General features: G+C 59.1%; 4 protein-coding genes and 1 non-coding gene across 5 annotated transcripts; 4 read left to right on the top strand and 1 right to left on the bottom strand.

The window, feature by feature from the left end:
- Window positions 1-224: 224 nt before the first annotated feature.
- Window positions 225-3,866, top strand: EHS24_007569 (uncharacterized protein; the record flags this gene model as incomplete). Its single annotated transcript, XM_028622924.1, has 3 exons — window positions 225-908; window positions 967-1,506; window positions 1,560-3,866. 3 exons carry the CDS (start codon window positions 225-227, stop codon window positions 3,864-3,866), a joined length of 3,531 nt encoding a protein of 1,176 aa, XP_028476817.1.
- Window positions 3,867-5,553: 1,687 nt separating this feature from the next.
- EHS24_007568 (uncharacterized protein) lies at window positions 5,554-6,298 on the bottom strand (the record flags this gene model as incomplete). The annotated part of the gene is made up of 3 exons (XM_028622923.1): window positions 5,554-5,924; window positions 5,945-6,208; window positions 6,280-6,298. 3 exons carry the CDS (start codon window positions 6,296-6,298, stop codon window positions 5,554-5,556), a joined length of 654 nt encoding a protein of 217 aa, XP_028476816.1.
- Window positions 6,299-7,494: 1,196 nt separating this feature from the next.
- EHS24_007567 lies at window positions 7,495-7,591 on the top strand. The gene has a single exon. It is a non-coding gene; the product is annotated as a tRNA-Thr (tRNA).
- A 668-nt stretch (window positions 7,592-8,259) lies between these two features.
- Window positions 8,260-9,665, top strand: EHS24_007566 (uncharacterized protein; the record flags this gene model as incomplete). Its single annotated transcript, XM_028622922.1, has 5 exons — window positions 8,260-8,531; window positions 8,606-8,962; window positions 8,998-9,129; window positions 9,168-9,378; window positions 9,432-9,665. The coding sequence occupies 5 exons, from the start codon at window positions 8,260-8,262 to the stop codon at window positions 9,663-9,665; spliced, it is 1,206 nt and encodes a 401-aa protein (XP_028476815.1).
- Window positions 9,666-11,786: 2,121 nt separating this feature from the next.
- On the top strand, window positions 11,787-13,133 carry EHS24_007565 (uncharacterized protein; the record flags this gene model as incomplete). The annotated part of the gene is made up of 1 exon (XM_028622921.1): window positions 11,787-13,133. The coding sequence occupies one exon, from the start codon at window positions 11,787-11,789 to the stop codon at window positions 13,131-13,133; it is 1,347 nt and encodes a 448-aa protein (XP_028476814.1).
- Between the last annotated feature and the right edge of the window lie 600 nt (window positions 13,134-13,733).

The following is a 13,733-nucleotide window of genomic DNA, read 5'->3' as shown; positions in this document are numbered from 1 at the left end:
GCGCGGGTGTGCGCGGTTAGCGGGAGACAGAGAGCAAATATACTCCCGTGTATCCCACCCACACCCGGCCACCCACCCCCGCGCCGGCCGTGTTTGCGCACACCCCATCGGCCCCACCCATCATCCACCCACAACCATCCTGCAGCAGCACGCGCATAACGCCACGTCACATTCCAATCTCGAACGCTCCTGGCCTGTGGACGACGCGTCCAAACGCATAGGCAATGTCGCACCAGGCAGGGCAAGCAACCTCCACCGACGGAGACCACTCGCTCCAACCTGGAGGACCACTCGCAGGACAGCAGCAGCAGCAGCAGCAGCAGCAGCACACGCCTGGCCCCTCGGCAACAGCAGCAGCTCACGCCGCCGCCGTCACCGCAGCCCCGGGAACAATCGAGCTTTCGGCCCAACAAGAGGCCATTCTCCAACAGTTTGCCGCACGCAACGCCGGCAACCCAGCAGCAGCTCCCTTCTTCGCAAACCTCCCCAACCTCACCCTCCCGCAGAACCGCAAAACAAGCGCAAGTAGCACAACAGCCGCGCCCACCAACGGCAACAGCCCCGCCGCCGCCGCGTCCGCATCAACCCTTCTCTCGACGTCTGGGTCCTCACCGTCCGCCCAGCCAGGACAACAACCAGACGTCGCATCCCTCCAGGCCCAGCTCCAGGCGCGTCTTATCCAGAGTCAGCAGCAGGCAATGCAGGCTGCAGCGCTCAGGGGAGCAGGAGGACAGACGATGCAGCCAGGACAGCAACAGCAACAGCAGCAGCAGCAACAACAAGGTGGTGCCGCCGCACCTACTGGTGGACCTCCTAAACCTCCCAATGGCCTTCCAGATTGGGCAGCAGCAGCAGCAGCGAACGGCATGCTCAACCTCGGCACGGATCGCGAAGCTATCATGAAGCAGGTGAGTACCAAGATTCATGGTGGATGGAGGATGGCTAGGATTGACACGGCAATCCCAGTTGCAAGCTCTTCACGCATCGCATCAGCAAAGAGCAAAGCACGCGCCTGGTATCGCTGTTCCTTCTCCAGTCAACCCGGGCCCGGCCGCGGCATCGCCAGCATCTGTCGCTGCTCCATCTCCCGCTGGTGGTAGCGTTTCGGCTCCATCACCTGCGGCCACCATCCCCACTCCCCTCTCCACTTCTCAGCTCCTCCCAGCGGACGCCGCGTCGGCACCATCGCCCGGGATCATGTCTGCCCTCGCCCAGGCCGTTCGTCAGCCGGCAACACCTACCACTCCCGGTCCTGCTGGGCCAGCAGGTCCCGCGGGTGTGCGCCCACCAGGTGGGATGCCGCCCGGTGGTGGCCAGATACGCCAGCCAATGCTCCAGAAGCAGCAGCTCCTCAACTCGATTGTCGCATTTTACAGGCAGACCAATCAGCCGCTGCCCACCGAGGTCTTCAACGGCGAGCGCGATGGAGCCTTCAAGCTCGGCGGCAACTGGGTCGAGCTTACGGAAATGTTCGTCATGGTCTTCCGCTTGGGCGGCATGACAAAGGTGAGTAGTGACGCATCGAGGAGTGTGGATGTGTTGGCTAACCTTGATATCAGTTGCTGCAAGGAAACATCGCCGACCATGCCGTCTGGCAGGCCATTCTCGCCAGCAAAAACATTCCAGTCAACCTGCCTGAGGCTGTCGCATTGCCCCGCCAGCCAGGCCAGGACCCGAGCGCGCCGCCACAGATGACCACGAGTGCAGTCCAATACCTGGTCGCTGCCTACCGCGCTTGGATCTTTGCATTCGAGCAGGCAATGGCGCGGTCAAAGCTGGCTGCTTTCCAAAAACAGCAGGCAATGGCCGCAGCTGCGGGTGGAACTCCTCGTCCTCCTCTAGCGGGCTCACCAGCTGGGCCAACACCACCTGGGGGGCCCCCTTCAGTCGCTACCCCAGAGACTGCTGGTCCTAGAACCCCCGCGACCTTGCCAGCAGCACCCTCGCCCCAGGCTTCCTTCTCTGCTCCCTCACCAGCTGTTGTCCCCGCGCCTTCGCCTGCAGTCGCCGCCCCTACTCCACCCGTGATCTCAGCGCCCAGCCCCGCGGCAGTCGCGCCAGCAATACCTACCCCAGCACCGGTTCAAGCACCCACTCCCACCGCACCACCGCCTGCTCCCATCGCGCCCAGTCATGTTGTCGCCGAAGCTCCAGTGGCCCCACCAAAACCCAAACTGGACCTTTCTCTCCCCAGCGCTGCGGCGCCATCACCCACTGTCGCTGAGGCTCCTCCGGCCGCAGCGCCTTCGCCTGTGAACGGCGGCGGCGCCATGAAGCGCAAGTCTTCCACACCGGCGTCGGCAGTAGCGACCCCCGTCTCGGCTGTGCCTTCGGAGCCAAGAGGTCCCAAGCGCGCGCGCTACAAGGTCGAGTACCGCCCCTTGCATTTCCCCCAACCATCGATGGGCGGCTGGGACGAGCGCACCATTGCATCGGCATTCCCAAAGCACAACCTCGGACGACCAACACGGTCACTGCACGAGCTCCAAGTGGACGTCGAGTCGGTGCTCATGGGTCTGAGGTCGCGGATACCAACCGAGATTGGATACGGTCTCACTGTCTTGTCCATGCTCTCGATGCCCCTGCATGACGGGCAGGTCAATTCTCTCCCGATCGAGCCGTTGATCGACGTGTACTTGGAGGTTCTCGACTTGGTTGCCGAGGCTGCCCTTGGAGAAGACGGAGTAGACGGCTGGCTCAAGGAGCAGGCTGCCGCCGAAAAGGACAAGGACAAGTCAACGACCACGCCTCGCGCTTCAGCGTCTCGCGACTTTGGCCGTCTAAGCTATGCCCAGCTGGAGCAGCTTGGCCGCGACTTTGACTTCAAGGTCGAGGACGATGACGCTGAGTTTACAGGACCCCAAGAGCAGACGGGTGGCCGCACCGACATTGTCTTTGCCGGACTGAACATTATCCGCAATTTCTCCCTGTTTGAGGCAAACCGCGCACGCATGGCCCGTCCTGAGCTCTTCAACGTCCTCGCCGCCGTCACCGACCAGTCTCTTGCCCGTCTTCCGGGCGAGCGTGACTCTGTCAAGCCGTATTCGATCCTCGAACTCGCCCGCGTCCGCCGCGACGCCGTGTCAATCATTGCCAACCTTGGTCAACAGTTTGACCTGCGATTGATCCCCCATGCCTCGGTCCTGTCCGTCTTCCGCCTCCTGGCCAGCTTCCTCGCCTCAGCATGGGAGTGCAACCGCTCGCGTGACCCGGGCTTTGGCCCCTGTGTCTCCATCCGCGATGTACCCCCCGTCGGCGTCCTCAGCATTGACCGCGCACTCGAGGCATTCTGTCGTCTCGCCCTGCTTGACCACAACCGCGAAGTCTTCGCTGCTGTTGTCCCCGGTGACGAGCTCGTCGCTCTCTTCGCGGGCTTGATTAAACTCTTCCCCCTTTCGGCCCGTGACGTCGAGGCCATGCACTCGATCGAGGACTATCTCGGCCGCGTAGAGCTCATCGCCCTGTGTGTCTATTCACTCGCCTTCCTCGCTCCCTTGCCCGCCCGCGCCGGTATGCGCTCCACATCGGGCGCGACCGCCCTCCTCACGCGCCTGGTCTTTGACCTCACCCCGCGCGCTGCAGACCTCAAGGCATCCGCATTTGGCAGCCTGGTCCGCCGCGTCGCCGAAACACTCGGGGTGCTGAACGGCACCGTCAACCCGGGAGGCATGGCCGACCGAATGAGCTTTTCGGCTGGTGGAGTGGACGGCAAGGGATGGCGCTTTGCCTCTGAAGTCGTCCAGCCTGGGTGGCTCGCACACGACGCCGAGCGTCTTCTGGAGAGCATGGGGTGGGGCCGCGGCGACAGGTGTTGGCGCGTCGACCCCCCCACGTTTGCCGAGCTCGACGGGCTCTGGTGTGGATAGCCGCGCGCGCCCCCAAGCGAGAGATTCGCCCAGAGGCAGCTTTGTTGTAACTAGGACAGACATACGAGTAGATGAGACGCAGGCTGGCGGGCCAGCTGAGTGCAGAGACGCAGGGCCCCACGGATTCAGAGCATGTAGTAGCATTATGTTAGCACAGTGTCAACAATGGCGCAAACGAGTCTCCAGTCGCACCGCTCAAAGTGCCACAAACCCATGTCTCGACACCAAGTGATAACACTGCGTCCGCTCCACGGCTCGGTGCCTTGCCTTCCCACTCCTCGCAAGGAGATGCATGCCCGCTCATCTCCGGACAGCGCCTAGCTCTGACATGTAGCACATCAACAGCAACAAAGTATGTATATCTCAAGGCCGGATCTCGCCGTACGCAAAATACCCGCGCCGCGGGTGAGTGAGTGCCTTTTCGGTGTGTTGTGGACGCGCAAGATCCGGAAGCGAAGCCAAATGTGGATTTTACGTCAAACCCGACCGGGCCGGTGTGACTCGTGCAGCGGGAGTGGCGAGTAGCGCCTCGTTCTCTCGCCTATCTGTCTCGACTCGAGCAAGATGTTGGACGTGGACACATTTGCGGGCATTTGGCGCTCTAGCTGTGCGACATTCACATTCCTCCCGTGCGTCATAGCACCGCACTCGCCGCACATGGGCGTGAGTACCCGGTGTACCGTACCGTACCATCCGTCCGTCCACGCCGGGATTCTCAGCTTGTCCTGCCCTCTGCTCTGCGTGTTCGCTGGATCACTGTTGATCTAATGATCTTCGGATGTCACCACGAGGTGCCGATGATGGATATTATCGGAATAAACAGGAGATTAACCGCAGAGGGAGGTGGCCCGTCAGCTGACGCGACTAGTGGGCCAGTGATCCAGTGATCCAGTGATCCAGTGAGGACCAACGTTTGGTGGACACCGCCGTCAAACCGTATTGGGATCTGGATCTAACAAACAGCCGGAAGGTGGACATGGTGAACTGATGAGCAGGCGCAACAGCTGCGAGAGGTGCGCATAACACTTGATGACAAGCTGTCGGTCGCTCTGTCGTAGGGTGTGTCGGGTGGCGCAGTACCTCGAGCACATGGGCAACTTTAGTTTCGCATGACTGGGTCAAGATGGACGACGTGGGCCCGTTGGCCCGTTGGTTAGTGTCGTCCGGCCCAGGAGTTTCCCATCGTGGCGCGCCACTTTGACCTGCCCCCAGCATCGGCAGCATCACTATCCCCTGCCTAGCCACCAGAATCCCGTCGACCCACCATCCACGTTTGCTGCCACACAGGAGCCCGTTATTGATCCACCAGTACCTATTCGATGCGGTCAAGTATTGCTGCACAACCCAACCAAAGCGTGGGCGCCAAGCGAATGGGTAAACCGAACTGCATGAGGCCGAACAACAGCCAGCCATGGTCGTCGTTGGGCTGGTATGTAGACGGACGTTTTCTACAAGGCATAGTATTCAACTGTTCTTGGTATATTGGGGGGGAAGGGGAGGGAAACGGAGACAGAGGTTGCGCAACAGTAGTAATCTGAGCACTTGTTTGGGAGCATTCTATCGGCTGCCAGCACCATTACGGGCAGGCTTGCGACAGGTGTGCCTGGTGTGGCCGACACGCCAACACGCCTCGCAGGCATGAGCCTTGACGCAGAGAGGGTCAAAGCAGCCGTTGGAGTTGTACCCTTCACAAACTACGGGTGAGGGCGGCAGTGGAGGCAGTGTGCTGACCCATGCTAGGCGACGCAATGAAATTAACGTTGTTGGTGATACCGTTGGTAGACTTGGTCTCGAGTGCCGTGAGACGATCGAGAAGGGGCTTGATGGCGGCCTCGGCAACGTGCGCGTCGCGGGCCTCGTAACCCTCGATGCGGTCGACGAGGGACGCGGTGCGAGCGGCAACCGCGTTGTTGATGACGTCAACGAGGGCGGGCGTGAGCTGAAGGGAGCGGGTCTCGAGTGCCGTGAGACGATCGACAACGGGCTTGATGGCGGCCTCGGCAACGTGCGAGTCGCGGGCCTCGATGCGCTCGATGCGCTCGATGCGGTCGACGCGACCTCCGTCTTGTTGACAGTACGACTGATCTTGCCCTCGGCGTTCACGAAGCGTTGTTCCATGGGCCTGACGGCAGAGGCGATGAGCTCCTCCACAATCGAGATCATGGACTGGCCCATTGCCGCAGGCGCAGGGCTGGCAGGCTCGGGGCTGGGCTCGGGGGAGTATTCGATAGTGGTGAAGCCGGTGTGATTGTCTTCCGGCATGAGGGTGGGGTCCTTGGCGATACTCTCAACGAGAAGTGACTTGCGCACGTTCGACCGGGCCTGCTTCTTCTTGATCCACTCTTGGAGAACCCTGTACTTTGGCCATCAATCAGGGCTTTGAGTTCGGGCATGGTGCGAGCGCGCGTTCTACGCCTCGAGGGGGTAGGCATGGTTGGATGAGGGGGAGTGGGTGAGGTAGCTCTGGGGGATGTGACGAGACGGGTGGTGTGGGGAGCGTGGTGGCGAGTGGGCGCTGCGTTGAGCGTAAACGCTTGCCGGGTCGTTAAAACCTGAAAAGGGTGTGGGGAGGTGGGAGGAGAGAATGCAAGAACGCGGGGGGAAGACGGCGTGCCTGTGGTCTTCCTTTTATGTATCCCCAGAGAGCTGGCCAGCTGGCCAGCTGACGAGCTGTAGCTAGCTAGCCGCGGCTGTTCAGACCTTTGGCAGTGCGTATGTGGAAAGAACAAACAATCTGCATTGCGATCAACTGACGTCACTAGGGCAATGTTTGGTGGACACCGCCCTTCAAAACGGATATGGATCTAACAACAGCCGCGAACTGATGAACAGCAGCACAGCAGCAGCGACGCGACGAGTGTAGACAACACCTGAGGTCAAGCCGTCGGTCACTTGGTCGCAGGCCGTCGGGTACCTGCAGTACCTCGAGGCATGTGGGCATCTCGTCGTGGCCCAGCCGGTATTCTCTCCACATCGGTCGCCCAGGCCCGTCCCCGAAGGACGACGAGTTGTTGACTGTCCCCGTCGAGCTCCGGAGCCTTGAGCAGCAGGCAGGTTGTCCAAGTGATCAAGTGATGAGCACACGTCGGCCGCGTTCCGAAACATCTGGTCTCGATTGAAGATTGGCTGCGGTGAGTCCCGCCGGCTCTTGGGGGCACGAACTTTGCCCATTGCTTTGATGCCGGGGTAGTACCTCGGTGGCGGCAGCCCAGATTAGCTGCGACAGAGTGTCCGTTCTGTTGCAGATCCTCCGGATACCGCCTCAACCGAAACACCAGAGCCACAGGGCCACAGCGTCAGAAAAACGATGTCGGATACAGGCGTGGAAGGGCATCTGTGGATCTGTGGCCGATCTGTGGCTGTACATGGGATACGTCGCTGAGTGACTGGTGCGCCATGTGAGTCGGACACAGACGGAGGGAGGCGGATAGAGACAGACCGGTAGTGATACCGATGAGGCCATGCCTGGTGGAGTATCCGCGCGGCGGTTCACCGCCCTCTCACGGTGTTGTTCCTCAACAAAGACCTCGTTGTCCTCCATAGATACCCAGTCGTAAGGAGAAGAGAGACCGAGTTGTCAAAAACATTCTGGCGCCTCATCATATTGCACAATTTTGAGATTTCATCTGCCTTCTTAGTTCAGTGGTTAGAATTTTTCACTAGTAGTGTTCGCCAGAACGTGCTGTGGTATGAAAGGGTCACCCGTTCAATTCGGGTAGAAGGCATTTATCTTTTGTTTTAGACGCGTGGAGTGCGCCGTATTGCTTTTTTTGGAAGGCATGTGAAGACCGAGAAGCGTGGGGACGGACGAGAATTGGGTGGCTGCAGCACCTCCGTTTTTAGTTGGCAGATGGTCGCCATTTTCCCGGCTCTTTCGGACGCAACGCTGGGGAGGGACGTCCGCAGCGCGTAGTGACACACACGCTTACTGAAGCTCGTTAAATTAGATTGGAAATGTCGTGGGAGTTGTTGGAGGGTGTGACAAAGCGGATTTTTATAAGAAAGCCGTAGAAGCAGAGATACCGGAAAATAACAGAAAATCGGTTCAAATGATGGAGTCCAGCCGGGTGCGCTTTAGAATGGAGCAAGACTCTGGTACTCTGGGCGTTTGGGTTGCATGCATGCCAAGTTATACCAGATACCTCACAGTATTGCAGGAGATGTGGGCTCGCTCTCATGTACTACTGTGACCCGCCACACACCGATTGGGATGCACGTCATGACGCCCCCAGGGCCCCCCACACCGTGAAACTGGCAGTCGGGGCGGTTGACGCGACTTGACGCGCCCTTTCACCCAGCGGCCAGCAACAATCCTCTTACTTTCTCACATTCTCTCATCCCACCTTACAAACCCCTTTTCATTTTCGGACACCCATCCATTGACCTCGCCATCATGCAGGTCTTCTCCTCCATGGGCGGCGAGCTCCACGTCCCCGAGTGGGGTCCTCTCTTCACTCTCCCTCTCTGCCCCTTCACCCTCGGTGGCGACGGGTTCCACCTTACCCGCGCCGTTCAGCTCGCCGACGCTCATCTCGGCCAGCAAGACCAGACTCTCAACGCCAAGCTCTGGGGCCTGTTCCCCTGGGACGACATCGACACTACCAAGGGCATCCTTACTGCCCGCTTCAAGAAGAGCGAGAGAGAAGACACTGAGAAATCCCAGATGTGAGCCTTGGGAAACTGCCCTCTGAGGGGCCCAATTGACCTTCCTTTGGTTGAGCTGACTGTACCCTCTATAGGCTGCTTCACGGCACGTATGCCACGTTCGGCGCCAAAATGAAGGCCTGTGCTCCTCCTCACGAGCGCGCTCGCCTCGGTTGGAACATGACCTACCTCGACGTCTTGATGGACACTCTCCACGTTCACGGATTCCTCGACTCTCCTACTCCTACCGCCATGGGCAAGGTTGAGGCGGCCAAGTGGCGTGCCATCTTCACGAACAGCGGCGGCAAGGGCAAGAACGCCAACACCACCCTCCCTGACAACTACGGCCAAGGCTGGGTCCACCCTCGTGACCGCAAGAGGAACAAAGCTGTCGAACCTATCAAGAGTGTCGTCAAGCGCGTGCAGGAGAAGAAGGATATCGTCACCAAGGCGTGAGTTAGCAGCCCACGAGCGACGCTCACAGTAGCCTCTTTGACACTGGCAACTACATTGCTGCTGCGCGCGAGTACTGCAAGCTTCTCCTTGAGCTCTACCCTTGGGCGGCTACTCCGCTCATCTTCACGAACCAGCAGGCGTTTTCGACTGGTATCGCCCAACTGTGGGTATGAGGAACCTATCGTTGGCTAACCCACCCAGCGAATCTGACCTCTGGGCCAAGCTCGGTCTCACTGCCATCAAGATCGGCCGTCTTACGGATTTCAACGAGTGGTACGCCCACGCCCTCGACTGTGGCGAGGCCATTCTCAACGCGCGTTACACCACCCGCAATGCCCTCTCCAGGGCCGGTTTCAGTGAGCTGTACCCTGCTTTCACAGCTCACACCCAGTTCTCCACGAGGTCTACGGCCGTATGCACACCAAGAGCCCCTTGGGCCTCGGCCAAGTTCCCAACATGTACCAGTGCCCCGCCGTCATGTGCATCAACTCGTACATTCTCGGCCACAGCTACGCGGTCGGCGACAAGGGAGACGGCGCCTGGGCCCACAAGAACTGCCACGAGACCCACGCCTGCAATGACAAGACCCAGCACCACGGATCGGAAGTGCTCGACACCAAGCTCCCCAAGGCCATCATGATGCCCCGTGGTCCCAACGGCCCCCTCGTTCTCAAGACTGACTTTTCCGTCAACGACTGAGTAACTCGAAAGGTCTGCGGGAGGCAGGTTGACGCAGCCGTTTGCCACTCGACAGCAGGTAGATGACGACGCAGAGGTCCCGTACAAGCCGTAGTGAATGAGACATGTATTCAATTTGCTGCAATATTACACGTGAGCTCCTGCCCCAGAGCGGCTGTTTTGCATAGACCGTACGGCAGGGGGGAAGACTATTGTGGTTGACGATTGTCGTGTCGATCATGCGCTCCCTTCGAACACCGCACCAGGTTAGTCCGGCCACGGGCAAGCACTGCCACATGCGACCTAACCTTATCGCTAGTCGATACACACTGGGACCAGACAATCGTCGCTGATCTACCACCTCCTGTCGATAGTGCAAATGGCGACGACCGACAGCACAGCGGTACAGCGGGTGGCACCGATACTGTGTGTCTCACCACCTCTGTCTATCGCGAAGTTTCGCAACGGTGGGGGGAATGCACTGCTTTCCTTCCTGCCCACGCTGGCTTGTGCCAAGTGTACAGTCGCAGTGAGGAGCTCTTGAGAGGGGTCCACGCGTGAGACTGTATCATTTGTTCATGGGATAATTGGCATGAGGGGATCTCAATACGCCATGGACGCTGCTGGCTGGATTTTCTGCGCACAGCCTGTCCATTCGATTTAGTGATCACTCCCGCTCTTTGACGCGGCGTTGGGGTATTGGGTCACGTCAAATGAGGAAGCAATCACTAAAACAAATGGCCAAATGTTACCAGGCAACGTCTACAGTCTCTCTGTGTATCCCGCCAGGAAACGGGCTCTGGTTATCTCGCCAGGGGACGGCTTCTGGTATCCGCCAGGTCGGCTTCTGTTGATGTCCCGCCCGAACCGGGACGGAGGGAGGGGGTGAAGAGGTAGGAAGGGGGTAAAGAAGGAGGAGGTGAAGGGGGATGGAGGCGTCATTCCACAGGGAGGTGACATGTAATGTAAAGTGGAAGGATTGAAGGAAGGGCTGTGTCCTAAAGCAGGGCAGCGGACCGCCAACAAAGGGGGAATGGATGGAATGGATGGATGGAATGGTGGATGGAGTGGTTGGATGGATGATATGGGGAGGCGGTTGAGACAAAGGAAAAGCAACCACGTCCGCGCTAGGGAGGTGTTGGGCTGACCGTAATTCCCAGAGCCCGGCCGCTTGTGTGATGTGATCACGTGCAAGGTGAATGGTGTGTCCATGCGGCTGGTTGGCATGTTGGCACCGTGTGGCGAGTGGTTACAGCCATGAAATGAACCGCGTGCCGTCGTGGACGACCCGGTGCGTACGCGTGTGGAAGCTAATTAGGTGGCGGATCAGCGTTAATATCTTCAGTTTGCAAAGCTGAAGGTGGGAGGAGAGTCTTCTCCATTCCAGGTGACCAAATCTCTCCAGATTCATACGGCGCTTGTCCCAGTGTGGGATATGAGGTCTTGAACAATCCACTTGAACTACATTAAAGTATGTATATAGCCCCTGCCGTTACTCAACTCCGGTCTAGACAAACTGTGTGCACGTTTAGACAGAGTTGTAACGTGGGAAAGCTGCGTTGCTTGCCGGCCGACTTTCGACATTTTCTCGGGATTTATTTGGTTTTCTCGATTTAGGTCAAGCTCCCAGTAGGTCTTTTCATCCTGCAGCCGTGTCGAGTTGAAGTTACCACTCTGAATCCCCGTGTTTTCCTACAGCAGCTTATGACTTGTTCCATTGTCACACAACTGGGTCCTCCACGTTGGAATCCGGGGGGGGGGGGGGGGGGGGGTGCCTCCAGATGCGCGGATCCCTGGTGCAACCTTTCTGCAATTCTCCCCCATGGCCACAGTCCATGCATCCTGCTTGCAGCTGAAAACAGCGTTCGCATGTCACTCACTGATGATAGAGCGGTGCAGTACCCAGATGTCATCAGTGGAAGTCCTGCCATCAATGGGCGAACCGGTGATTGAAACACGACGGCGACCCACCAACTTAAAAGGCCGCGATCTCGAGCCATACCCACCACACGGCCGACCTCCAAGCACATACATCCACACACATACAACACACAGTCGACCCTCTATTGGATCCTCATACCATATACATCTCCAAACTTCGATTACACTACCACTCATCACCACGCACCGTTGTTGAGCATCATGTCGACCACCTACAACGACGCTACTACCAAGTCACTTCGCCGCTCCAGTCGTGTCGCTTCACAGTCTCAGCAGCCCACCTCCCCTCCTGTCCATAGCACTCCCAGGTCCCTGACAGCAAATACCAACCCCGGCGGTACCAGCTCCAACAGACTCCTCTCCTCTCCTGAAAGGACGGCCTCGCCTCCCGATCTCTGCCGTGGTTCGACGTCGTCGTCGCACATTGCAACCACGCCGCCCACTCCTCCTCTCGACAACTCGGCTCCCGAGGTTTCGACCAAGCGTGCGCGTGATGACAAGGAGACGGAGTGCATCGAGGCCGAAGGTGACGCGCGGTCCAAGAGGGTTCGCATTCGTGAGCCCGAGACCCCTTGCCCCACCGACTCTGCAATCAAGATCAACCTCCGTCTCGACCTCAAGCGTATTCGCGAAGAGGACGTGGGCGACATGGACGAGCCGACCAACGCCAAGAAGATACGCACTGAGGCTTCATCGTATCTTCCTGTTACTCGCAAGGCTCGCGCCACTGCTGCCTCCAACTCAAATGGTACTACCGTCGCTAAGTCCAAGTCCACTGCAACCAAGGGCAAGGGCAAGGGCAGCTCGACCGCCGCTGTCACCATCACCATCCCGCGCACCCACAAGGTACACCCCACACGCGGGCTTCCGCCCAACCTTCCCTCACCCGAAGCCTACCGTGCCCTGGACTTGATGGCTGCTGCCACCAACTGGATCGAGTCGAGCGACGCCGCTGGAGCCGACGCCGTATTCGCGGCCAGGCTCTGCCATCATGGAGGTGGTGTGGCCCGTTACATCCACCCCAAGAACTACAGCGAGGCCGACAGCTACGCCTACGCTGGCCAGTGGCTCGCCCGGATCGCCGAGGAGAAGGAGAGTGAACAACAGGAGGCTGGATTCAAGGAAAAGGAAATCAAGGAGAAGGAACTCAAGGAGGAGGAACTCAAGGACAGGGAGATCAAGGAGAAGGAGATCAAGGAGAAGGAGATCAAGGAGAAGGAGGTCAAGGAACTCGCGGAGCTCGCGGCGCTGAAAGAGCCGGCAGAGCACGGAGGTGCGGCCCCCGTGCAGGAGGCCTCGGAGTCAACGGCGTCTGCAGTTCAGGAGACCCAGGGAGACGTCCCTTTGTCTTCTGAGATGGCTATCGCACAGACCCACCGGCCCTTCGAGGTGTCCGTGCTCACCTTCGCCGCCGCAACCCCGCCCAGCTCCACCACCTCCCGGCCTACCGCGTTCACGTCCTCCGAGGAGCCCCGGGAAGGCAACGCGCTCCAGCTCGTCTTGGACAACACCCCCACCACCACCGCCACGGCCATTCTGACCTGCTAACGGCCCACACCACCACCGAGGCCACCAGCAACCTGGACCCGTTCCCATAGAGTCCACGCTCGGTACCAGCTACACCACCAGGCTACTAGCGACGTGCACACCGCCATCGACGACACCTCCCTACGTCAACCATGTTCAGCACAAACCTCTCACACTCGCTCTCCGCGCCTCGCACTCACTAGCCTCCACCAGCCATCAGCTCTAGACTCAGCTCTGCATCTGTCGCGCTGGTCGCAAAAGATGTCTCTGCCGAAGCTTTCGAGGCTGCCGGAAGCGCGGATGTGCCACACAGACGCCTGAAAAGCGACATCTGGATCTCGGATGGTTGTCTCTGCCACACACAGACGCGACCAGTGTTTACCACTCATATATCATCTTCCATTGCCGATACCTCACGCACTTTTTCCCACCCCAACTGTTTATACGCACATTCCCCACATAGAAATGTAACGTGGATTGACGAACAACCCTGCCTAGTTGCGTGCCTCGGTTGGAGAACGAGACGCATCAGAGTGTGCCAAATTAACTGGCACTACGGCCGCGGTATTCACTAGCCTATGGTGGCTGTAAGTACTAGCCCAGCGTCCGTCTCTGAAGGAC

Source organism: Apiotrichum porosum (genome assembly GCF_003942205.1).
Source record: "Apiotrichum porosum strain DSM 27194 chromosome Unknown scaffold_5, whole genome shotgun sequence".
Classification (NCBI taxonomy): Eukaryota; Fungi; Basidiomycota; class Tremellomycetes; order Trichosporonales; family Trichosporonaceae; genus Apiotrichum; species Apiotrichum porosum.
This window is presented reverse-complemented; position numbering and strand designations above follow the sequence as displayed.